Source organism: Macrobrachium rosenbergii, chromosome 55 (genome assembly GCF_040412425.1).
Source record: "Macrobrachium rosenbergii isolate ZJJX-2024 chromosome 55, ASM4041242v1, whole genome shotgun sequence".
Lineage (NCBI taxonomy): Eukaryota > Metazoa > Arthropoda > Malacostraca > Decapoda > Palaemonidae > Macrobrachium > Macrobrachium rosenbergii.
This window is the reverse complement of record NC_089795.1, coordinates 77,825,078-77,849,524: the sequence shown is the minus strand read 5'-3', so window position 1 is coordinate 77,849,524 and position 24,447 is coordinate 77,825,078. Positions and strand designations below refer to the sequence as shown.

At 35.9% G+C, this 24,447-nt stretch overlaps 1 protein-coding gene across 4 annotated transcripts in view; it reads left to right on the top strand.

Moving 5' to 3' along the window:
• LOC136835468 (monocarboxylate transporter 9-like) overlaps window positions 1–22,846 on the top strand; it is a 196,652-nt gene extending 173,806 nt beyond the window's left edge. For all 4 annotated transcript variants that reach the window (XM_067099026.1, XM_067099028.1, XM_067099029.1 and 1 more), the window contains 7 exons: window positions 7,136–7,308; window positions 12,494–12,617; window positions 13,892–14,035; window positions 14,720–15,762; window positions 20,195–20,396; window positions 20,883–21,074; window positions 21,218–22,846. In XM_067099026.1, the coding sequence (XP_066955127.1) occupies window positions 7,136–7,308; window positions 12,494–12,617; window positions 13,892–14,035; window positions 14,720–15,762; window positions 20,195–20,396; window positions 20,883–21,074; window positions 21,218–21,363 (2,024 nt within the window). In that variant the 3' untranslated portion in view covers window positions 21,364–22,846. The remainder of the gene's footprint in view (window positions 1–7,135; window positions 7,309–12,493; window positions 12,618–13,891; window positions 14,036–14,719; window positions 15,763–20,194; window positions 20,397–20,882; window positions 21,075–21,217) is intronic.
• Window positions 22,847–24,447: the final 1,601 nt, after the last annotated feature.

The following is a 24,447-nucleotide window of genomic DNA, read 5'->3' as shown; positions in this document are numbered from 1 at the left end:
GTGGTCTCAGTATAATGAGAATCTTTGACCACGACCCGGTGGTGGCCTATCCTATGTCGTTGCCAGAAGCACGATTGTGGCTAACTTTAACCTTAAATGAAATAAAAACTACTGAGGCTAGGGGGCTGCAATTTGGTATGTTTGATGATTGGAGGGTGGATGATCAACATACCAATTTGCAGCCGTCTAGCCTTAGTAGTTTTTAAGCTCTGAGGGAAGACAGAACAAGTGCGGACCGAATAAAGTGCGGACGGACAGACAAAGCCGGCACAATAGTGTTCTTTAACAGAAAACTAAAATTGTACACAGAGAAACGGCAATGGTTGGAAAGGTATAAAGTTATCACAGTCACTTGAAAAAAGCTAAACAAATTAACGCATTATTATAATTGTTATCGATTAAATGTGGATATATTATGTCACAGGAACAAATTTATTCGCACTAGATTCAGATACTTTTGTTTTACGTCATCCAGGTCATAGACCAGTCATATACTCATTGTAAAATATGTAAAGTTAAACGGGCAAAGCTGTAATAAATTAAACATTTACAATTTTTACAAAACTGTGTCTTCTTCGAAATTAGTAAATTTGTTTTTGTAATCAAAACTATTTAATTAGTTTAAAGTAATAGCCAAAAGGGAAAACCTCATGTCGAAGCTTACTGACCAAAAGTTGGCAGTTGAATTTATGAATCCCGTCTTCCCTCATAGACATTTGTAAATCTGTAAGTGTATTTGCTTACAGTTAACATTCATAAATACAACCGGCTCTCAGATGCATCAAAAGAGAAGGCTAAAGTATGAGATAGCAAAAGCATAAAAATTATTCGGAAAGAGTAATGAGAATATTTAAAAGTAATAATACTTGCGGGAGTTATTCCATTTCAGAGACCGCGAGTCACTGTTTTTCTCACATTATTTCAAACTAATTATTTGATCGAAATAGTACTTTGATACAGTGTACAAGACACCTCCCGCTAATTTTTTTTTGGTAATATAGTGCATTGCCAAATGGTTTTAGTTAAGGCGTTTACTCTTCACTTACATGGTGTTGCCAAGCATCGCCAAACTATGCATTCGAACGTCCTTTACCCCCATCCCGTCCCTCCCTCTCCCTTCCCCTCCTCATCCTTTCCTCAACTTACTTTCCTGGCCTCCCTATCTCCGCTCCCCCTTTCCTGCAGACTCATGTGACTTTGCCTTTAAAAATCAAGAGTAAACGCCGTAACTAGACATTTGACAATGCACTATATTACCAAAAATTAGAGGGAGTTGTCTTGTACATTGTGTCAAAGTGCCATTTCGATCAAATAATTAGTTTGAAAGATATTTGAGAAAAACGATGACTCGCGCACCCTGAGACGGATAGTAGTTATTTTAAATTTCAGTTTTTTATTTTATTTGATGTCATCGTTTTAATGATGTAAGTTTTCGGTGGAGGCTTTAGTTAACTTTTCTTGCCGGTCAAAATGGACTTGCCTGTATTAAAAATGGTGCTGCCTCGAGTTATAATAATAAAAGTAATTATTATTATTATTAGTGCGTAATTATTTTTCTAGTGTATGAATGACATTAATAGCGATAGTGTTAGAAATCAACATATAAGCACGGGATACCTGTTACACACATGATTACGTGTTGATTTCCATCGTATTCACTCAGAAAAGGTAATACCAATTAAATGCCTATCAATAATTGAGTCGTTGATGGGTCGGAAAAGTGGGTAAAACTTGCTGGTATATAAGGTCACAGACTGCCCATTTAAAGGCTCAGATACCGGTCAGTGCTTTGGGTTCCAACTACTTTGATGACCTGTAGGAGTCAGCTGGTAACGCCCTTGCCTTTCCCTCGAGTCCTTGGTTCGATCCCGATGTGAAGGAGTAATGAATTCAGGATAGTAATGATAAAAACATTACTAAAAGTAATAAAGCAACCACTCAATAAATTCAGCACGTGCACAAGTGTATTACATCGGAAAGTATCTTTTAATGATATTTTACACTTGATGAATATTTTTAATTTAACTTGTCATAATAATATCATTTTGTCTCAACTATGGTGTGCCGCTGACAGTAGACTAATACAGTGTCGCTTCGTTTGTTGCAATGTGTCTTTCAGACCGTTTTCTGACGTAAGGATACTGTCATTTGAGAATTCCCTCATTCGCTGAAAACAGTTGACTTCCTGGCCATTCAGTAAAGTGTCGGTTGAGCACAATATTTTGCGCTGCTCAGTTTTGTAACGTATGATCATGTATGGATGATATCAGAGAATCTTATGCTTAGTATGTGTTTGTATGTGTGAGCGATTCACCGATCCCAGCGCCGGGCCATATAGCTCCAAATTTCATGAATTCGTACCTTGTGATCGTTTAATGCTCGTAAAAAGGTAACGTCCTTAATAGGAAATCTTGCTTTGTGTACAACTCTCATTTCTGTAAAAAAAAAAAAATGGTGCTTTTTGACTGTAGGGCTATCCATCCCATAACCCCTGTACAGTATGTTGTTAATGAAGCAATATCTCTATCTGAATTGCTAAGAGCGTTTGTGCAGTACAAAATGTTGAACGATAATGAAGTTTTGTAATAATTTTAATCATGCATTTAAGAACAGGTCATTGTTTCATTAACCCGTATTATTAGAAAATTTATTGAAAAGGTAACTTTTCTCTCTCTCTCTCTCTCTCTCTCTCTCTCTCTCTCTCTCTCTCTCTCTCTCTCTCACACACACACACACACATGCATATCAGGAATGTCATTCTATAAATGATCAGTTTGTCAAATCAAAAACAATTTTTAAGAGAACTGACGATCGAAATCCTGTCCCTGCTTTCTCTCTCTCTCTCTCTCTCTCTCTCTCTCTCTCTCTCTCTCTCTCTCTCTCTCTCTCTCTCAAGAGTAGTTTATATCCTCGCTGCTTTCAGTAACATATTCATAGCCAAGGCTGTGAATATGCTCCTGATACCGGTGGCCTGTTCGCCGCTCAGAAAAGAATAATGTTTTCCCTTTTCCAGCCACTAATGGAGTTTCTTATCTGAAACATGGTATGTAGGTCCGCCTGTAGCTAAGCGCAGTGTGATCATTTACGCAGCCCGTTAGATGCTGAGCGTCTTATTCGCAAGATTTTAGTCGAGCTTAAGTGCATGAATCTTATGGTGTATGCCTTAGTATTTATATTGAGTTTTGATATATCTATATATATATATATATATATATATATATATATATATATATATATATATATATATGTATATATATATGTCTATATTTATATATATATGCATATATATATATATATATATATATATATATATATATATATATAAACTTAGATAATATATATATTTATGACTTCTTCTTGTAGGGCTAAGCTTCCTTTTTACCATTTGAGGGGCTGTTTTGTATTTTGTACGGCTCTGCTTATTGTAAGGTTGCGTAAGGTACCGAACTTAGAAATCATTTAATTCTCTAATACGTTCGTTATGGATTTTCTATAAAGAAAGGGAAACACTTTATGCAACAGTGGATTTTATTGAAAGAAAGAAAGGTAAGTAAAGAAAATGTTGTCATACTCGAAAATAATGGTTAAGAAAGCTAATTAACTCTTGAGAATCAACCTTAGTGACTTGCTTTTTAGTATAATAAGTAATGTTGCATTAAAATGCAGATCTTTCCGCAGCTGATTATGAAAAATTGATATGAAGATTGCAATATCTTCACCTTCGTATCATCACAAAACGTCCCTTGAATATGATTGTGTAAGAAAATTTATTATTATTATTATTATTATTATTATTATTATTATTATTATTATTATTTGCTTGCTTGCACGAATTTTCCGTTGTAGGTACCTTCCGGTTTTGATATCTAATTCAGTTCAAGATTGCGTTTTTATTAATTATCTCATTTAATTTAGAGTTCAGGTTTCGTTTTACCATGTTTTATTTAATGTGGAATTCAGGAATTATTTTTTTCCTTATAATAAAAATCCACGATTCCCGCTTATTGTTATTCATGAGGTACACTCGCCTGTCACTCACTTAGATACGTTATGCATTAGACAGTGATGAAAATGAGCTTTGGGAAATATTAACTCTTGCAGGTGCTTTCAGTTTTGCTGAGAGGTAATAGACAGAATAGAACAGGAAACGTGAAATGGAGGCACTAGCTTTATTATTGAGTTGAGTGGGAAATATTATGGAAAAATACAAAGAAGTTTGTACAGCTCATCCACAAAACGTTTTCCGGAATTGTTTTTCTCCCAGGCACACTGCTGAAGTCAACTGAGGTACGTAAAACATGGCAATAATTCGCTAGCATTTTCGGGTAGCTTCTTGGAAATATCTTGGGATTTCGAAGTGTATTAGAGATATATGTCGAAAAAGGATATAGAGATGATGATTGTCAGTAAAGAACCGAGAAAAAAAAAACTTCTCAGTGAGGAACATGAGGAAGGAGCCATGTGGGAAACCAGAAACCTACAGGAATTTGAGAAAGGGTTCTTAAACTAGAAGCCCCTTTGTTGAGTGAATGAATAGCTCCATTGAGCATTACTGTTGAATAAAATCCAAGATTTGCTGTTCGCTGCGATAGCAGTCGAATAAATTATGGGAACAGAGGCATATTGCAACTACATTAACGTTTGGTAGTACGAGGCAGCCTCAGCCACTAAAGGCGCCGTCACATGGACGACTGTTTTCAGCATGTTGTGTTGCCGTACCGCCAATAAGGGCATCAAAAGGCATTTAGATTACTACTAGGGATAGTCAGTATGTATTCAACCAAGTAATTTACTTTTTACTGTCCATTTCATTAAAAAAATATATCTAAACCCTGTTGATTATATAGATATGGGCTATTAAAATTGTAGCAAACATGCCGTAGGCCCCACTTGCGCTAAAACTGCTAAGTATTGTTTTTAAAACAAAATTCAGGGACAAGCCCTCCTTAAAATATATACTGTATACCTCCAGTAGCAGTAGTTCGATCAGGCCTCTAAAGCAGTGATTTGAAATATAATATATTGTCGTCAGTTAGTGACGGACTACATGAGTTATTCTCGCGCAAAAGTTTTCTGATCTGTCTCAAACATCAAGATGGTGAGCACAGACAGTTTAAATTGTCCCCACTATTGGCTGCTCTGGGTAACCTCTTGTGGCAAGGTGTTAAAAAGCTGTTTAACTGCTAAGTTCCCTGCATTAGCCCTATCAGTCTGTGAGATAAATTCGGTGCTGACGCTCAGCTGCTGGCCAGGTTCCATCTCTCTTGACTCGGCCCGAGCGTCACTCGCTATCTTCCCAGTGCCCTTTTATCCACGCTCGCCCCAAGGGGCTTCCTTGGTGATGAATAGAGCCAAATGATGAATGTCTAGTTAACCTGTCATTCAGTGCTTCCGTCATCATCAGTGCCTTCATACTTAGCTTTGGCGAAATAATTATGGCATTGAATTGAATACCAAAACAGAGAGAGAGAGAGAGAGAGAATGAGTTATCCCACAGGGTCTTTATTACTTATAATTAATATCATCTATCAGAAGGTTCTGAAAGCATCATTAAGTTGTTTTTATCAAGGGGGCTCTCAGAACATCAGGTAAGTAGAGGGGCTGCTATATTTTGTGTTTTGTAGGATGTAATTCTTCAGTTATTTCGCTTTAGTTTTTCTATTTTGTACAGTTCAATACTGTATATACTTTGTTTTTGCCAGAATGTATGGGTATCCCTAAAGCCCGCCCCTTCCATACCATGGCTAACCTCATGTGAAATATAATCTATATATTTCACTCATGAAAATATTCTTCGTATATTCATATCTGCGCGGAAGGTTGTTTATTAACGTCTTAGATCCCTGTAAACTAAGCGATATGTTGCCAGGGGGACGCTTGTAAGGACGCATAAGGGGAATAAACCGTTGCCCTGTTTGGATTCCACGAAATGTAAATAGGCAAGTTACGGATCAAGTATGCCATTGTAATGTAGATACTACCAAAGGTTCTTTGCAGAGACCCTTTTGCCCTCAGCTGCATTACTCTCACCCTTTCACTTTACATCCGTTCCCTCTGCCCTCTTCACACTTATTCCCCTAACTTCTTTAATTACTTTGCTTTGATGTTCAGCTGTCATTTAAGGCTAAATCGTTCTGGGGGATCACTTCCGGAGTCTTGAAATGTGAGACTGGTCTCGATGAAGAGGCCGTGGAGGAGACAAGGCTTGTTTATGAAACTGGAGTTTGGTTGCCATGTGCTTGAGAAAACGAACGGGTATCATCTGAAATACCAAGTCCTTATAGTAGCCTGTGTCTGAAAAAGAAAGACTTGAAATGGAGAGAATAGATTAGAACAGAAAGGTCGTATCAGTGTGTTAACATTCAAAAAGATGCTGTAGGAATTGAGAATGCTTGGTCAAATGTAAATAGTGCAAGACTGTAGGTTGGTGGAAAAGGAATCTAAGTCCAATGTTTTATGTTGAAGTGTGGGCAAAGAAAACATGGGACTTGTTGAATTTTAAAAGCTACAGAAAATTGCTTTTATATGCTAAAATAACAAACGTGCTTGCAAGAGAAAAATGAAGAATGCCCTATGCGGAAAGGGAAGGAGGGATGATGTTCTGTTCTGTATACATCTGATGAAGTTTCCGTGCAGGGTTGTGAATTGGTTTTCAACTCGTAAAAAATTCCACTGCTTTTACAGGCTTAAAAGGAGCAGTTACTATCATTTCGTATTTTCGTTCTGAGGTAACTATTTTTAAGTAAAAACTGACCCTTTTTCCGAGAAACTTCATCGCTAGTGTGTGCACATTTACGCAGGCAAAACCTCATACGCTTTGCACTGCAACTCTCAGCAAATTTTAGGAGTGCAAAATTTTGAAATGTTTTTTAACTTGTAGAAAATTGCGGTGCTTTTAAACCAAATTTTAGAAGAAAAAATTAAGAGCTAATAAGAGCAGCTACTACCGTTGAGTATTTTCGTTCCGCGGTAACCATTTTCAAGTGAAAACCTGCCTTTTATTTTCTGAGAAAAATCATTAATGGTATGGGCATACTTCTGCAAGCAAAAAGCTGATGTGTTTAGAACTGTAATTTTTTTTTTTTTAGCAAATTTAAGGAGTAATAAATATAAAGCTTTCTTTGGCATTTTGCAGGTGGAGGTTGGGTGGCGACCATGGAAGACGGAGAATCTCTGAAGCCACCGAATCATTCTGTCCCTACTCCTGGCGAAAGATCTCCCAACCGCCAAATTCGAACTAACCCTGCTGTGGCTGTCCCTGACGGAGGATGGGGATGGGTCATCGTTTTAGCTAATTTCCTCATTACCGTAAGTCTTAGAAAATGTCTTTTGTAAACGATATATCACACACAAACACGCACACACTATATATATATATATAAATATATATATATATATATATATATATATATATATATATATATATATATACATGTGTGTGTATGTATGTGTATGTGTATGTATGTATACTACTATATATATATATATATATATATATATATATATATATATATATATATATATATATATATATATATATATCAGTAGTGTGTGTTTGTGTTTTATAAAACTATAGATTGACCTGATTCTCAGCGGGACATTTTTGCACTCCTGTCTGTGATTCAGTAAAGTCAGAACACCACCAGATACATAATTCACTACTTGAGTATACGCTGAGGTACAGTGGACTTTTCAGGAAGCCTGGCAAGTCTTTACAGTTAATGGTCAAGATATATTTGAACTGATTATCATCAAAAGGTAATCCCAAACCTCGCAAGGAAAACTGCACCGTTGACGCCTAAATGGAAATGCCATTCTTTACTCCATGTTCTGTAGAATTCTTTCCACCGAGACACAGGATTTGGGAAACAAATGAATCTTGATAAACAACTGGAGTAAATAACAACTGGGCCTCTGCTTTATGACTCGTGTGGATTACACATTAACTTTCAGCTAGCGTCCCATTAGCAACGGTCGTGAGCTCAAGGACCCGCTGTTAAGTTGATGGTTAAGCCAAGAACTGGCGACCTTTCGGCCAATCAGCGCCTAAGACGTCGAAAAGAGAGAGGTGGAACGGTTGGACAGGAAGATAAAAATATCCAGAAAATAAAGGAGATGACATACAAAGGTCTAAAGGTGGGACTGAGAGAAAGCCCCACGGTTGCACCAAGAAATAATTGTTGGAAATGTTTTGACAGCAAAACTGAAGAAAATTAACGGAATGGAAGTAAAGAAAAAAAGTTTAAAAGTGGATGCAGCCTGGGGCCGAAGGGATGCTACAATTTCAGCCTGTAGTAATGTCTACAATACACCACGTGAGGTGCATAGACTGCGCTACCCATCCCCACGGGAATTTTAAAACTGAAACCTAATTGATGTTGACAGTCGTCATGGTGACGCAAGCTCTTTGCACAAAGTGAAACATTTCCACAAGCTTTGAGCAGCATATTTACGCGCGCAAATAATCTTGTTAATTCTCATCACAAATCAGAGGATTCAGATATCGTCATGGGAAAATGCCGTTGGCTCCGACTTTTTTCGTCAGTTGATGGTTAAAGCTGTTGGAGTTTTTAACTTGTGTACCACGTCAACCCATTCAGTTCATTCAGCTCTCATAAAAAAAAACTAAAAAGTTCTTCTGTAATTGAAATGCAAATTCAACACCCTGAATTTTTTCAGCATTTCTGGCAAATTCACATAAGCTTACGTGCACTGCATAAACACTCACGGAAGTGGGTACACGCAAGAGGTGATAAAATACCAGCATCCTTGAATGTATGTTTGTATGTTCGTGCCATGAATATAGGTGTAAATGTATATTTGTGCTGTTTATTAAGTAATGAAGCAATGCAGTGTTTGATACAGCTTTTATAAATTTTTCCTGTAATCATATGGTAAAGTGAGATAGATGTATCCAGAAAATCCAAGTGAAAACGTTTATTATAGGTGATAGTTCAGAACGATTCCCAAAGGATTATCCAGAAGCTTTTATGTTGTAAGGGGAATCGTAGTTCACTGGAGAGATAGGTAGATAGATAGAGAGAGAAAGAGCTGCACCATGAAAACTGCAACAATCGCATTGCTCTCATTCTTAGCTCAGTTTTCATTGTGTGCCAAACGATTATTTTCTCTTGAGCTTTACTTGTGATAAAGTTACTGTCGAATCAAGTACGCTGCTTTTTGAGAGAAACCGAACGCTTGATAGCTTAGACAAAATAAAAGGGTGGCATCGGAAATTACAGAAGCGAAAGGAACGAGGAAAACTAACCTATTTTACTTCATTCTCAGTGGAGGTCTGTTTTTATCAACGACATGATAAGGCTCTGAAAATCCTGTTCTAGATCGCAGTTCTGTATAACGAAGTTCCTGAAGATTGACAAGTCGCACGGAGAGAGAAAATTGAAAGAGAGAAGGTGCGTACGTTTCCGAGGCTCACCTCCTCTACCCATTAGTAACCATGGTAACCTCTCTCTCTCCTCGAGTCCGTGTTGTTGTGTATTTCTGGTTTTCTGACGCGGAAAGTTATCAAAGGCGTCACGAAATTGGTAGAGAACGTTTACGCTTTAACATCGTCACAGGGTAGATATATATATATATAAATATTTTTTTCTCTTTTTTTTTTACGCTTACGAGGAAAGCAGACGACCGGAATATTACTAATTTCCATGTGGGTGTGTATGAATGTCGTATCCGATGTCTTATAATTCGAGCTTTGTAAACAAAGGGAGTATTCTGAATAGCCCCCTTTGTCCGCATTATGCGCAAGCGTGAGGGTAACGTTGGACAAAGAACCCATTGCTTGAGCAAACAAGCGCAGATTCCATCACCGCGCATAAATAATGTACCTCTCCTCTTAACCCTCACCCTAGCGTCTTTATTTTATTGCTCTGCTGTCCCATGGAGGTCCACTGTTTACAGTGGTTCTTGCGCGGCACACTGTAGACGGTATGAAGGTTCTTTGCAGCGAAACCTTCGTCCCCAGCTGTTTTACTTTCTGCTTATTACGTTCCATCCGTCCTTTTGGTTCCCTCTCACTTATCTACCTAACCTCTTTAACTGTACCTTATTCCATTTTCAGTTCTCATTTAGGAACAAATCCTTCGGCGGAGCCCTAGAGCCCTAGCGGAGTCAAGCAATGTGACACAGTAGTCTCATTAAGCTGCTTCGTAATTATGGTAATGCTCTGGGGAATCATCGGCGGAATGAGGGCTGGGAGAAGTGCTCCCAGGAAATTGCGTCTGTCACTTTGTGTTGTATAACGCAAAATGTGCATGTGTCGTCATATAGTCAGGGCAGGTCAACGGAGATAATATCTGCCTTGATTTCAAATGGTGTAACGTGTGTTACGTAGTTTCGGTGGGTCCTCGTCGAGTATCGTTCCTCATGGTCTATGTGTGTGTCAGCTTAGAATTTTCATCTTCTGTGCGTTAACATGACCAATAGGCAGTCAGTCTCGAGTTCTAACTCAGTCTGATCTTTGCAACTAAAATATTCTTATATTAAAGTGGTGTAAAGAAAACTTGTAATGAGACTGAGATTAACCGGGCATGGGACTTTGTAAAAAAAAAAAAAAAGGCGAGGTATATGCTTCGTTACTGAGTTATTATGTAAAAAAATACAAAACGTTTCTTCGAAAATTTCAAGTTACGCCAAATTGTTTTTCTCCTTTAACTCGTTTCCATTATATGAACAAGTCGATTTACTTGCCTTATACGTATAAAAAACTTTTATTATTGTTCAGAAATCTAAATGATTATTATCCAAGATATTGGTCGAAGCATTCTACATATATATAAAAAAAACATACAGTAGGTATATGGTCACTGGCAAAGAAAATGTAGTTTAGAAAGCTGTGGCTACAGAATGCTATCTGGGCGGAGTTCGGGGTTGAGGCGGGGGGAATTATATTACTCATATTACATGAGGAAGTTATGTTGTTATGTGGAAACTAGGTTAGATTACAAAGATTGAGATGGTTCGGCCATGTGATGAGAAAGAATGGAAACAGTCAGTTAGTTAGTATATATTGAAGTAGCAAGAATTGCAGGAACTGAATTGCAACCTTCCCAGGAGCAAAAGAAACAGTTAGTTAGTTAGTTAGTATATATTGAAGTAGCAAGAATTGCAAGAGCTGAATTGCAACCTTCCCAGGAGTAAAAAAAATTATATATTTGTTTTGAAGAAGTTATAATGGCCAATTTAGTCCTTTTTTTAAATTATGTACTCTCTTGCAATGTACATTTCTTTCTGGTAACTGGGAAAAAGTACTCTGGAAATGGTTGCAGGAATAGTATTGAATATTAATTATTAATCTCCATGCAGTTTCCCATAGTTATCCATATGAATATGTAGGAAACGAAAACCCATTTGCATGGTGTAGAGATTAACGATTGTATTTTGCGATTTAGTTCTGGCTTTCATGAGCAGTCTGGAGAGAGAGAGAGAGAGAGAGTTTACTTGAATCGTGAACTATAGTGTTTTTATATATATATATATATATATATATATATATATATATATATATATATATATATATATATGTATATATATACATAACATTCTTAACAAAGGCTAAACGACTGACCTTGAAGGAAAACTTGTTCATCAACTCTACAATTACTGAACATATCATTCGCACTCTCGTCATTTATAATTGATGCTGCCAATTTATTTGTATTAACCAAGAGTTCAGTCCATGTATGCTTATCACAGATAAGATTTCAAATGTCAAGAGCTAATTCATGAACCAAACAAAGGGAAATATATATATATATATATATATATATATATATATATATATATATATATATATATGTGTGTGTGTGTGTGTGTGTGTGTATGTGTGTGTTTTATATAAAATTATATTTATATATGTGTATACATATGTATATGTATAGATATATACAAATCATAACTGATGAAAAAGTGATGTTACGTTCGTAACTGTGGAGCTTCAGAACAAGATTTTTTTTCCCCATCTTCAAGGTCAGTCCTTTTAGCCTTTGTTAAGAATGTTATGCGTCTCTCCTACCAAGTATAGAGTTAATCGTCAGCGCTGGGAAGTCTTCAACGCAATTACCCTCCCGGATGCTAAATTGCTCGCTTGCTCAAGGGAGCAGCAATGGAGAATATCAGTCCGTTTTCTTTGTTGCTTGTCTCCGAAAGAAGAGGGCGGTGTGTCATGGGAGGGTTACTGATAACTTATCACAATATGTAATGTTGCATAGTCAAATGAAGATATGAGTCGGTAGCTTGAATGATCTAATGTTCATTGCCAGATATTATTATTATTATTATTATTATTATTATTAAAATGAAGATATGAGTTGGAAGCTTAAGAGACAGAACATTCACTGCTAAATATTATTATTATTATTATTATTATTATTATTATTATTATTATTATTATTATTATTATCTGAGTTTGAAGCTTGAAAGACCTAATGTTCATGACCAGATATTATTATGATTATAACATCTATCTTCATTTCAGTTTACGATAAATAGCGTGAACACCAGTTTTGGCGTCGTGTACTTGCAACTGGTCAGATCGGGATACACGAACACTCAAGTTGCAGCCATACCTGCCATCGTTTCTGGGGTCTCCAATATTCTAAGTAAGTATATAAATAGTCCAATGAGTTTTTTAATGTGAGCTGCATTCGTCATTGAAATATCTAGAATGCGTATTTTTTTGAATTATTATAGGAGGTGCTAAGTTTTCTTTTAACTTCACTCTGATTATTGGTTTAGTTTGGAATGTCAGTAATCAGGAGCATATATTGGTTTTTCAGTAGCTTTAAACGCTCCCAGGAATACGCAGACTTAGTTTGGTTTTAAGAGACTTTCTAAGAGCCCTAGAAATAAAAGCCTTGTGTAGAAACTGGCATACTAGTTAGAGAAATAGGACTTACTATGTCACTGATGAAGAAAACAAAAAGAAAAACTTAGTGACTGAAGAAAACTCAGAAGAGTACTTGAAAGTTGGCGGGGAAAATCTGTTACTGCCAGTTACAATCGATGAATAACGGCATGTAGTTGTACGCCTTGCAGAAAAGTTTTATATGAGTGAAATTGTATGCTGGTAACCGCAACGACGTTCCAGTGTTCATGAGAAAAGATTGCCCTCATTCAGTGAGATCGGGTAAAAGATCGCAATGGACCTCATCTGGAGTAACTCAAATTATCAGTCACAAAGTAGGGTGAAAATGTCAAAAACTTATAATGGAACATTTGTCAGCTTAAGGTCACTTCCCAAGGTTTTTCTTGATTAAATGACCTCGATTTCCACAACACGAATAAAGACAGGAAAAAGAATGCACACTGTTATTATTGTCATCATTATTCAGAAGATAAACCCCTATTCATATAGAGCAAGCCTACAGAGGCCATTGAATTAAAATTCAAGCTTCCAAAGAATATGGTGTTCATTTGAAATAAGTTGCAGAAGATAACAGGAAATACAGACAAGTGAGATCAGCTATCAGAAAAGAAAAAAAAGATAGATAAATAAAGTGATAAATAAATAGATGAAAATATAAATAAATTATTAAAATACAATGTGAATTGCTTTAGGACATGACCGAGTACTGTATTCAGTTCATGACTTTTTACTGTCACGGAGCACCGTAGTCTATTTCTACCGGACTTCCTTTTCTCAAAAGCTTTGACTTTTCTGTATATCTAGGCTTAGTATGAAATAAATCATCAGAGCCAAATACATTATATGTCATGCTAGGCATTCCAAGGTATATATTCGGGTGTTAATATTGGTAAGGGCAGAGTTATTATTATTATTATTATTATTATTATTATTATTATTATTATTATTATTATTATTATTATTAAAGTAGTTAAGTAGTTAACTGATCTTTTCTCTTCCCCTTTTCAGCGCCTCTCTCGACTGGTTTGTCTCGCTTTTACAGTCACCGAATTCTAAGTGTCATCGGGGTTCTTCTGTTATCTCTCGGTCTGCTACTCTCCTCGTTGTACAATAACATAGTTTGGTTTTACCTGTGTTATGGCTTCATTTCAGGTGAGTGTCTTGGACTGTCATTAGAAATTGTGTCAAACAGACGGTATGACTAGGGTATTTGCTGTTAAATGCAGACCAGATTTTCATATTTGTTATTTGTACATGATTCTTTCTTTAGCTTTCAAAACAGCAATGACAGACAAGGGAAAGAGTGGTGTTACATGGAATCTTTCCCATTTTTTTCTGATCGTTGCTGATGTATGCAAAAAAACATTATTTGAATGTTATTGTTAGTTTTAAGACTTTGTGCCATTATGTTATGTAGTATTTTTTTTTATTTCATTTTTACTTTCTCTGCCTTCTTTTTTTATATTTACAGTAACTTTCATACTTCTGAGTTTATTCTAAATGATGGTTATTGTTTATAAAGTAATGGCATTATTACATATATAAAGCTCATGAGAAGAAGTCTTAGAGGACACCAGAATGTAAACATAACAAAATCAGTGGTTCAAGGATATTCGTTGCATTGAATCCCCAGTCTTTTCCATGTTTATCATTAGATAGTGTTTGTATTTTATATAGATACTGAATTTAAAAATTTACTGTACCAATTTAATTTTTTTATCTTCTTAATTACATGCCCTTTAGGTAATAGAAGTCAGAGTTTTATTTTTCAGCTCCTTAAGTTATTTTTAAGGTGGTACATTATCATGATTAACTAACAATATTCTTCTTCCGCAGGTCTTGGATTTGCCCTTGTCCAGCCAATGGGATTCTTGATAGGGCAGCAGTATTTTCACCACAAGAGGGTCGTTGCAAATGGTCTTTCAATGCTAGGGGCATCGATGGGCTTCATGTCCATGCCCCTCCTGATCAGTTACCTGATGGAACAGTACTCCTTCCAGGGCACTCTCCTGCTGTGGTCAGGAATTGTGCTCCATGGTGTCTTAGGGGCATCTCTTCTGCAACCGGTGAAGTGGCACATGAAACCAAAGAAGACCGTGGAATTTGATGGGGTCAAAGCGGAGAAGAACAATGGACAAGCTCAACAGACGAATGACATTACAGATGCAAAAGCTGGCGCAGCCAAGAAAAGAGAAGACAAGAGGGAATTTGGTGCTGAGGGTGATAACGACTGTATGGTGAAACAGCTGACCCCAGATGAAGAAGAGAGTGAGGATAGTGACCAAGACGAAGTGTCCATTAATCCAAATATATCCCTGTACAGTGACCTCAAGAGCTTCTCTTCAAGTAATCCAGAGCTGTATAGCAATCGCCAATGGAAGAATCCGTTAACCGACTCACTAAGGACTAATGAGTACCTGGAACGTCCACGGACGGTGAGCATAGAGAGGAGCATGGAGATTCTTCCTCAGATTCCGGAGGAGGAAACGGAGGACGATTGCTTTGAAACTTACGACCAGGAAACTGGCAATGAGAAAGTGGAGTTTTTAAATAGGGAAAACGATGTCAGAAATAGACCTGCTAGTTATATCGGAGCGAGGAGTGTCGATTCCTTCAACACGGCTCCGTCAAGGGAGAGTGTCTTTAATGCAAATGATGTATTTGACCAATTTGGCAGTGCCTTATCGATAGAAATAGAGGGTTGGAAAGCTAAAGCAGAAGCCGAAGAACTGAAAAACAAGGGGCTAAGTAGAAAGCCCCCAGAGCCCTGTATTTGTCTTGGGCTTAAATGTCCTCGATTCAGTGATCTCATAAGTTTTAGTATATTTAGACATCCTGTGTTCCTCATTTCTTCATTCAGCAGTATTTCAAACAGAATGGTAAGTTACCTCTGTTTTTCCACCTTTCCAAAAGAGGTCATTTTGATCAGATTAGATATATAGTTGTCTTGTTTTAAAAGTTCAGAATAGTTGGTCATACTTCATTGATTGATTGCTAGGATGTATCATTCTCACATTTTTGTAATGTAAAAGACAGTTCATTTTATTCACAAAACTGGCCAACTTGCGTTATTTCCTGAATCTTTTTAACAGTCAAAAATGTTTGTTTTCTGATTTGCACATACAAAAGCTAATGATTATAAGTAAGCCAAAGAATGAGTTCCTTCAGATTTTCAGTTAATAGAATAGAATGCAAAAGAACGTGATTTCGAGTGAAGAAAAGGGAAATACACGAATTACCATGCTTGCTGACTTACGGATATCAAGAAGTTTGAATTGATCATGATTCGGTCTTATGAAATCTTATTGCAAAATGGTAATGACTCAAGTGTGGAAAAAAATACGGAATTATTTTTTACCATAATCTAAAATTTTGATTTCATAACGTTCTTAGATTTCTTGAGAGCGACTAAAAATGGATCAGCTTTTAAGACGGTTGGGATAATTTGTACGTACAGTATGTGCGTGTAAAAGGACATAAAAACCTTATATTATGAAGTCATCTTGGAGTTCGTCGTCGCACCAACAATTATGAATTGATAATGGAAATGAACCTAATATTCTAGTCTTGCCTTTTTTTTTTATACAACCCATTTTGCGCATAAATGAAGTCATAAACAATCTCAGATATTTTGAGAGGAACTTCGGTATTTTTAGGCTGTTATAACTCGTTACACATTATCTATTTATACAAAACTTTGAAAATTATAGTGATGAGCTTTCATGTGCCAGTAATCTTTAATGCTCATCCTGGCTCCCGTGCCTATGAACTTTGATCTTATGAATCCAATTAATCAGTTAAATTAATCATTAATCAGATGCAGATGCTGGCCACCATTGTTTGCCTTTTTTAGTGCGGTCTGCCTTGTGAGTTGCCTGATGTTATGATGCAATTTCAACAGATGTAGACTGGAGTAAGCCACACGATCTGCGGTCAGAGTATATATGTATATATGGGTGTGTGAATGTATGTGTATATGTATATATATATATATATATATATATATATATATATATATATATATATATATATATATATATATGATATTTATAACTGAATCACGAAAATATGGAACGTGATGATTATATAAATAAAGGCAGTGCCAAGAAGCATTTTTATTAGGTTGATACCATATTTTCTTCTCCATATGCATGGCAATCTTTTCTTGAGTTTACCTGTGGTTCTGCATCCTGACATCTGCCTGATTTGAAATCTTCAATCCAATCAGTAGATTCATTAGAAACAACCGTAACTTCAGACTTGATTTTCAAAAGCAAGGTCTAAGACATTTTCTAAGTGTACCTATCCTGTATGTATGCTATTCTAATGTAATATATACTCAGAACAGTCAATAGTATCAAAGGGCTATCTCGGCGCTATACTAACTGACAAGAGTGATAAGTCTCCTTATATTACACCTATACCTACATCAGTCATGTAGTAATACCAGATTAGCAAAAGCCACCCCATCTTAACAATTTATAATTTATATATATATATATATATATATATATATATATATATATATATATATATATATATATATATATATATATATATGTGTGTATATAAATAAATACGTAAAGAGAATCGACGGAGTGGTGCTAGGTCTTTCGACTTACAGTAAGTCAAAGGTCTAGCACCACTCCGTCGTCTCTCTTTCCTACGTGGCATTGCTGTTATTTATATGTATACACACGCGCATACACACACACACACACACACACACACACACACATATATATATATATATATATATATATATATATATATATATATATATATATATATAAATTGTTAAGATGGGGTGACTTTTGCTAATCTGGTATTACTACATGACTTATGTAGGTGTAGGTGTAATATAAGGAGACTTATCACTCTTGTCAGTTAGTATAGCACCGAGATAGCCCTTGATACTATTGACTGTTCTGAGTATATTACATTAGAATAGCATATATACAGGATAGGTACACTTAGAAAATGTCTTAGACCTTGTTTTTGAAAAATCAAGTCTGAAGTTGGCGGTTGTTTATAATGAATCTACTGATTGGATTGAAGATTTCAAATCAGGTAGATGTCAGGATGCAGAACCACAGGTAAACTCAAGAAAAGATTGTCATGCATATGGAGAAGAAAATATGGTATCAACCTAATAAAAATGCTAGATGCAAAACTCCTATAACGTGAATTAGGCATTAAGGTTAATGAACTGAATAAGAAATGTTGCAAAGAAACTTGGATTACGGGTGTTCAGAGCATGAATAAGGCCCTTCTAGAAAAAGCAAGAATGATGTATGTTAAAAAAATGAAAGCAAATTTAAGTCAAAACATTAATTTTATAGCATGATTTTCCCATGCCAAAGCCAAGCATTTTCATTATTGATGCATTATTGACGGAAAAAGCTTATACGATTTTTGAAACTGAACATAAATATTGTGCTTAACAAAAGACTTTTTGGAGAATCTGTATGAATTCGGAGATGTTCTTGATTTAGGCAACTAAATGGTGAAGAATCATCAATTGTTTAATGCTGCTAGTTTTATCTGCCGTTTTCAATGAACATAAATATTGAGAACAGCGATGATCATACATGGACAGTCCTTGTTTTGTGTTATAACAGAACGCATTGGAATGTTATTTGGTATTGGATATCTCAACGTTCAGTTTCAGTTTGAGTAAAGTTGACTGCTCTTCTGCTGACGGTATTTCAAGTTTTAGCAAGTCTGTATCATTTTCTTGAGTGTTTTAATAGGAATTCTAATGGGTGTAGTTGTCATTTTTAGGCTACTGAACCATTTCGGTGCATGTAACTTTATTTTAGCAATAATGGAGATCAGTGTGGGACCAGATCTTAAGTGTAATTTCATATTAATGAACAATATTGTCAAGTCATAATGTGGTAATGTCAAGAAATTTTACAATACTGTATTTGGATACATATATTGGATAAATGTCACTATTATCACTGGTATTGTTATACAAGGGCTAGCAAGATGTTTTATTTTTCTGGACAAAAGTGAAGTCTGACTTTTGGGTAAAAGTGAAGTCTGACTTATAGCTAAAAGTGAAGTCTGACTTTTGACTGCTCCCGTCAAAATCGTAGTTATACTGAGCTTCGAGGCGTTTATTATTTTTTTCTAAACAATTGGTTGGCTGTATTAAAATATTTTTGATTGAAACTGGTTTTAAAATTATTTTGTTTTCACAACATGTGTCGCTTTATTGATTTAGAAAATCGATGGTATAACATATTTTAAGACTTGCTATAAGATGGAAATATTCATTTTAAACTTGAAATGTTTAATTCAAGCATTTTTATATAAGGTCGTGTAAGTGATTTGTGACCATCAGTTGAGAAAGTTCTCATTTCCAGCATAAAAGACCTTTATTTACGAATACTTTGAAATTCCAGTTGAACTTATCAATCAGTCATCTATTTGGTGATTTAGTAAGTCGTTTATAGAGTATCCAGAACTGACAGTTGCTACCATTTATCCATGTCAATAATAATAATATTGAACCCTGCGTAGGTTACTAAGTTGCGCACTCGCCATGAGCAGTATTACTTTATGGAGTCATTCATTATGTCACAAAATTAATTTTCAGATACAAAACTGGACGCAATTTGCTTAACTCCCAGTAATTGGCTGACCAGGGCCTAAAATTCTTATACAAGATTACACATTCACCATCATCATATCAACATGGCTAGACCTTCATAACTCTTTTCTGAGTATGCCATCATGTTTTCATTTTGTAACGGCATCGGTGATCTTAACTCCTGTTGCGCCAGTGAAGGTATTCAAGCCAAGAATTCTCCATTCTCCTTGCTAGTGCCCCTTAATCCTAGCAAAATATTTTATGGTGATTAAGCAAGTATGCTGAAGAATCATAATTATATGTCATTTAATTTTAATTGGTATCATCTTGTTATTCCTCAATTGAAAGAAACCTATAGGAATTTGTAAAACCCTATTTACTACAAGGATAACAATGTGCAGGCAATTAAACTGGGTTATACTTTTGTTTCCGATGATTTTCTGTTTAATAGAATAAATTGCAAAATCTTAACATGACAACTATAAACGTGGTTATTTTAGGGGAATCTACTCAACAGCCGAGGGTCCACATACTGAAGTGACTTCCATGATATTCTTTGTTGGACAAATTCGGTTTGAACTTTTATATAGGGCGTTTTCATTTATCAGAATCCGTATATTTCAAGAACATAATTATGCACTTACAACGACCTGCTACAACTCACTTTTTACAATTAATTATGACCACTGACTCTGAATTCCTCATTCCAGGCGTACACATGCTACATTACGTATCTCCCAGCAGTCGCAAGTAATATTAGCGAAGGAAACAGTGCTCCTTATCTTCTAACGTGTGTTGCTTTCTCGGAGCTACTGGGTCGGATCCTTATGTCTGTGATTAGTGACAGAGGGTGGATTCCTCGCCGGTACTACTGTGTGGTGGCCAGTTTCAGTGCTGGGATTGCTGTATTAAGTAAGTCAATCTATAATCCTTTAATTATAAACAGGAGAGCTAGAATACCGAAAAATAATTTCTTTTTATTTACACTAACGTTTCGGGAATCCCCTCCCTTCACCAGGGCTACAATGAGGTTAATTTTTTACAATATTAAAAAATATGCTAAAATAGCTAATATTTATAAATATTAGCTATTTTAGCATATTCTGTAATGTTGTAAAAATTAATTTTATTGTAGTCCTCATGATGGGACTGGAATCCCGAAACTGGTTTAAATAAAAAGAAGAAATGAATTCCGGTCTTCTTGCTGTCCTATTTACTATCAAACTTAAGAGAGTGCCAGGAACAAAGATCTTACAAGTCCTGTAACTATAGGTGTTAATTATGCCAAAACAAAAGCTTGGTTTTAAGCGATTTCCTAGGAACTTTTGATGCAGCAATATGCAAAATAGTGTGTAATAGTTAATTTGCATTGGTGACGTGTCCGACATTTTTCCCCAGTTCTCACTTTCGTTCGGGGGCTTGGAGTCCTTGCTGGTTGTTGCTGCTGGTACGGTTTTAGCGTCGGAATGACTATGACAGTCGGGCCCATCCTGCTTGTCGAGTACCTGGGAATGAAGCTCCTCCCCTTTACTTTTGGGCTTCTACTCTTCATGAATGGCTTCACTGCTTTCATTGTATTTCCGGTAACAGGTAAGGATTTTATTGTCAGTGTCTTCTGATGTTACAGCAAATATCAAGAAAGAAATTCATAAAGTATTGTGTTCGCTTATTTTGCGTCAGTATCAGTGGCAGTTACTGAATTAAGATCGTATATTTCTTTTTACGTTTTTCAGGTTTACTAAACGACCTGTCTGGAGGCTACCATATCACATATCGAGTCATCAGTATTCTGGCAGTCATCCCGGGTATTTTGTGGGGCATGGTCCCTTGCTGTGCAAATAATCAAGGTGCTAATAAGTCACCAACTGATAATGTTTAAGATTAACCACATAGTATTCATAATTTACCGGAACTGCTTTAACATAGTTTATCTGTTATGTCCGTAACTAAAGAACAGTAACCAAAGGATTTTTTTCTATGTTGCAAGTGCTCCTGTAGCTGAACCACATTCTTTCAACAAGAATTAAGTAGGATTATGTTCACTGAGTTGCTTCTAGAAAACAGTGCTGTATAGAAAGACAAGATTAATTTGCAAGTATTCTCGTATATTGTGAAGAGTTGTTCCAGATTGGTTCCTTCAGTGTCGTATTAATATTGCTTACTTTACCGTAAAGGAAAAGGTATCAGTCCATACAATCTTAGTGTTATTAGTGACGAGTGCAATCACATTAGTTATCAAGATAAATTTATTTTAGTAGTCTGTCGAGCAGAAAACGAAAAGTGCAAGAAAGACCGCTTGTGTATTTCACCATTTCAAAGCAGGACATTTAATTGGTGCTAAACTGGACAATTTGATATTTTGAACGTCACGTTTGATACATATTCCATTGTTAATGCTACCGTGGATTTTAAGTTGATACTTAAGCAGTCAGTTTGTGATATCAAATGGACACATATCCGAATCAGCTCATGCTTAATGGGAAAATCGCACGCTCACTATTGACTTTTATTGTGTGAAAGACTTTTTGTACTTGACCAAGATGTTCGCATGGTTACAGGCCACAGATGGTAATATTTGGAAAGACTGAAGTGACTCAAATTCTTAGACGCCATTGAAATGTGGACTTGAGGGTTATACTGTGTATTTATTCATAAGTCACTCATTCCAACCAGGTTCATGAAACCAAATATATTCATTCCATAATGATGATGTCCATGTTTTGTATAAAGAGAAGTCATAACATTCAGACGTAAATTTGCCTCTTTAGTTTGCTGTTGCAGCAGCAACGTTCAAGCCTAAATCAATGAAGGGATAGCTAGTCACTATATTCGTCCAGATTGAGGGTCCTTTATTGCAGTGATGTGTCTATCTAGTCATGGTATTCCTTTCAGTATTCAAATTTTGATACATGCAGAATGTATTATGGGTTGACTGCGAGGGTCAAAGCACGAGTCTCAAAGGCAGGGCAACACTCTGTGAACACTGAGGAAATGAAAGGATAAGTCTGGCAAGGAGGAGAGTCTATTTGAATGACATTTGCTTTTATAATAACCAAACTGTATCGTGAATGAATGTGACGTTTTGTACATACGCTTTTAATGTTATTCCAGGATGGTATAAGTCTGAGCAACAAATTTCTGTGTTGAATGGCGTGAAAACAAAAACAAGAAAGTACCCACTGCTTGTTCCAGTTTCTTGATGGAGAGAAAGATTTAATGTACTATTTTGTATATCACACTCCGATAGATATATCCAGCTTTTTACATTTTTTCATTCTTACTCCATGCTCAAGATACTCCATGTTCTTTACTACAATCATTTTTACACAAACCAACCTTAATCTAATAAAATGTGAAATAGATCACATGTTATTATCCTTTGTTTATGTTTATGTTAATGTAAGGGGCGTGTAAAGCTGAATTTACAATAAAGCTGAATTTTCATCTCCATGTTAATGCTTTACTAAAGAAAGTAAGTATGGTAGAATTTAGTGCACTATATTTATTAAATGGTTTATAACTACTGCATATTTTTCCAATAAGTAGGCCTACACTTATACTGAATCATGGTTACTTCTTATATACATAAAGAGGTTTATTTGGGATCTGTAATGGAAAGTGTTATATTATCAAGAGATATATTTGACTTAGGTTAACGGCTCATATATTGATAATGGATCCTTTCCCGTTGCTTTTATATAGTGGTGTGGTCATATAGGTAAAGTTACTCTTAAGCATCGCAATTGAGGAGACGAAGTATGTTGATTCTCGTCTCCGGATTTTTTTCCAGTAACGTAAAGAATGTTGCGGCTGATGCTGAACTGAGGTTAAACCGGGAGTTTTGTTGTGGTATCTTCGTTCTGTTGTGCATTTGCTTGTTACAGATTCTAAAGCCTTGAAAATAACAGTGCAGTTTACAAATGAATTATCTTTTTATTGTGGTATCTAATAAAACCAAGGCTTCATTAATATTAAACAACTGCAAAGTGTCTTTGCATATAAATAACTCCAGTATATCTCAGCTGTCCATTATTGGAATGAAGACTAAAATGGGGTGGACATGTTTGGGAAAGCAATAATTAAGGGAATAACTTCTGATTGACTGTAAAATGTAGGAAGAATATGCGGTGACTCCGCGGGGTAGACTGTACTTTTCGACTTGCTGAAAACGCAAAATCATACACATTATTAGTCAAACCTGTTGGGATAAATGTACTGTTTTTAAAAAATGTAAAATAGTGATCCCGTACAGAAATGTGGAAAAATAATTTGTTACTAATCAAGAATTACAGTCTAATATAGTTTTCTTAATTCGGAATTTTCATTCGTTTGAGGGAATTCTTACTATCTTTTTAATTTAATAAGCATATGTAATGTAATCATAATTATGATAAAAGATGGCTCATTGACAAAATGAACACCTGTGAACTGCGCTTGCGCAATAAAGTTTACTTTTTTGTACGAATGTTCCACGGAACTAGAGCACAGGCAGGCACCTTAAACTGCACGGTAAGGGTTCCCTCGGAAAACTGTATTTGTCTTGATTATTTATTTTTTTTCGACGCTCCGACTTCATAACAATCCATACGTCTACGCTATCTCGCGAGCAATAAAAAAAAAAAAATGCAGTTTCTTACGTTAATCACGTATGAGTGTTTGCAGCATTGTTTTGTCACCGACATTGCCCTACGAACTTGGTAGTAATGGCCATAAATTAAAATCGAACAGGAAGAATTCTGTGTTGCCAGCCTCTTTCAGCGTTAGTTTATTCATTCTTAGTAACACCGGAAATGACTGACACAAGTGTGTATTTAACCTAACCTAGCTTAGGACACTTAGCCCTTAAGTGGCATGGGTGCTTCCCCAACCCCGCCCCCAGACCCCAACCTAACTTTCCCTAGGGCCTTGTAAATAAAAGTTAACGGGGTTTTACTTAAAAATTTTTTAATATACCTTACCTGAA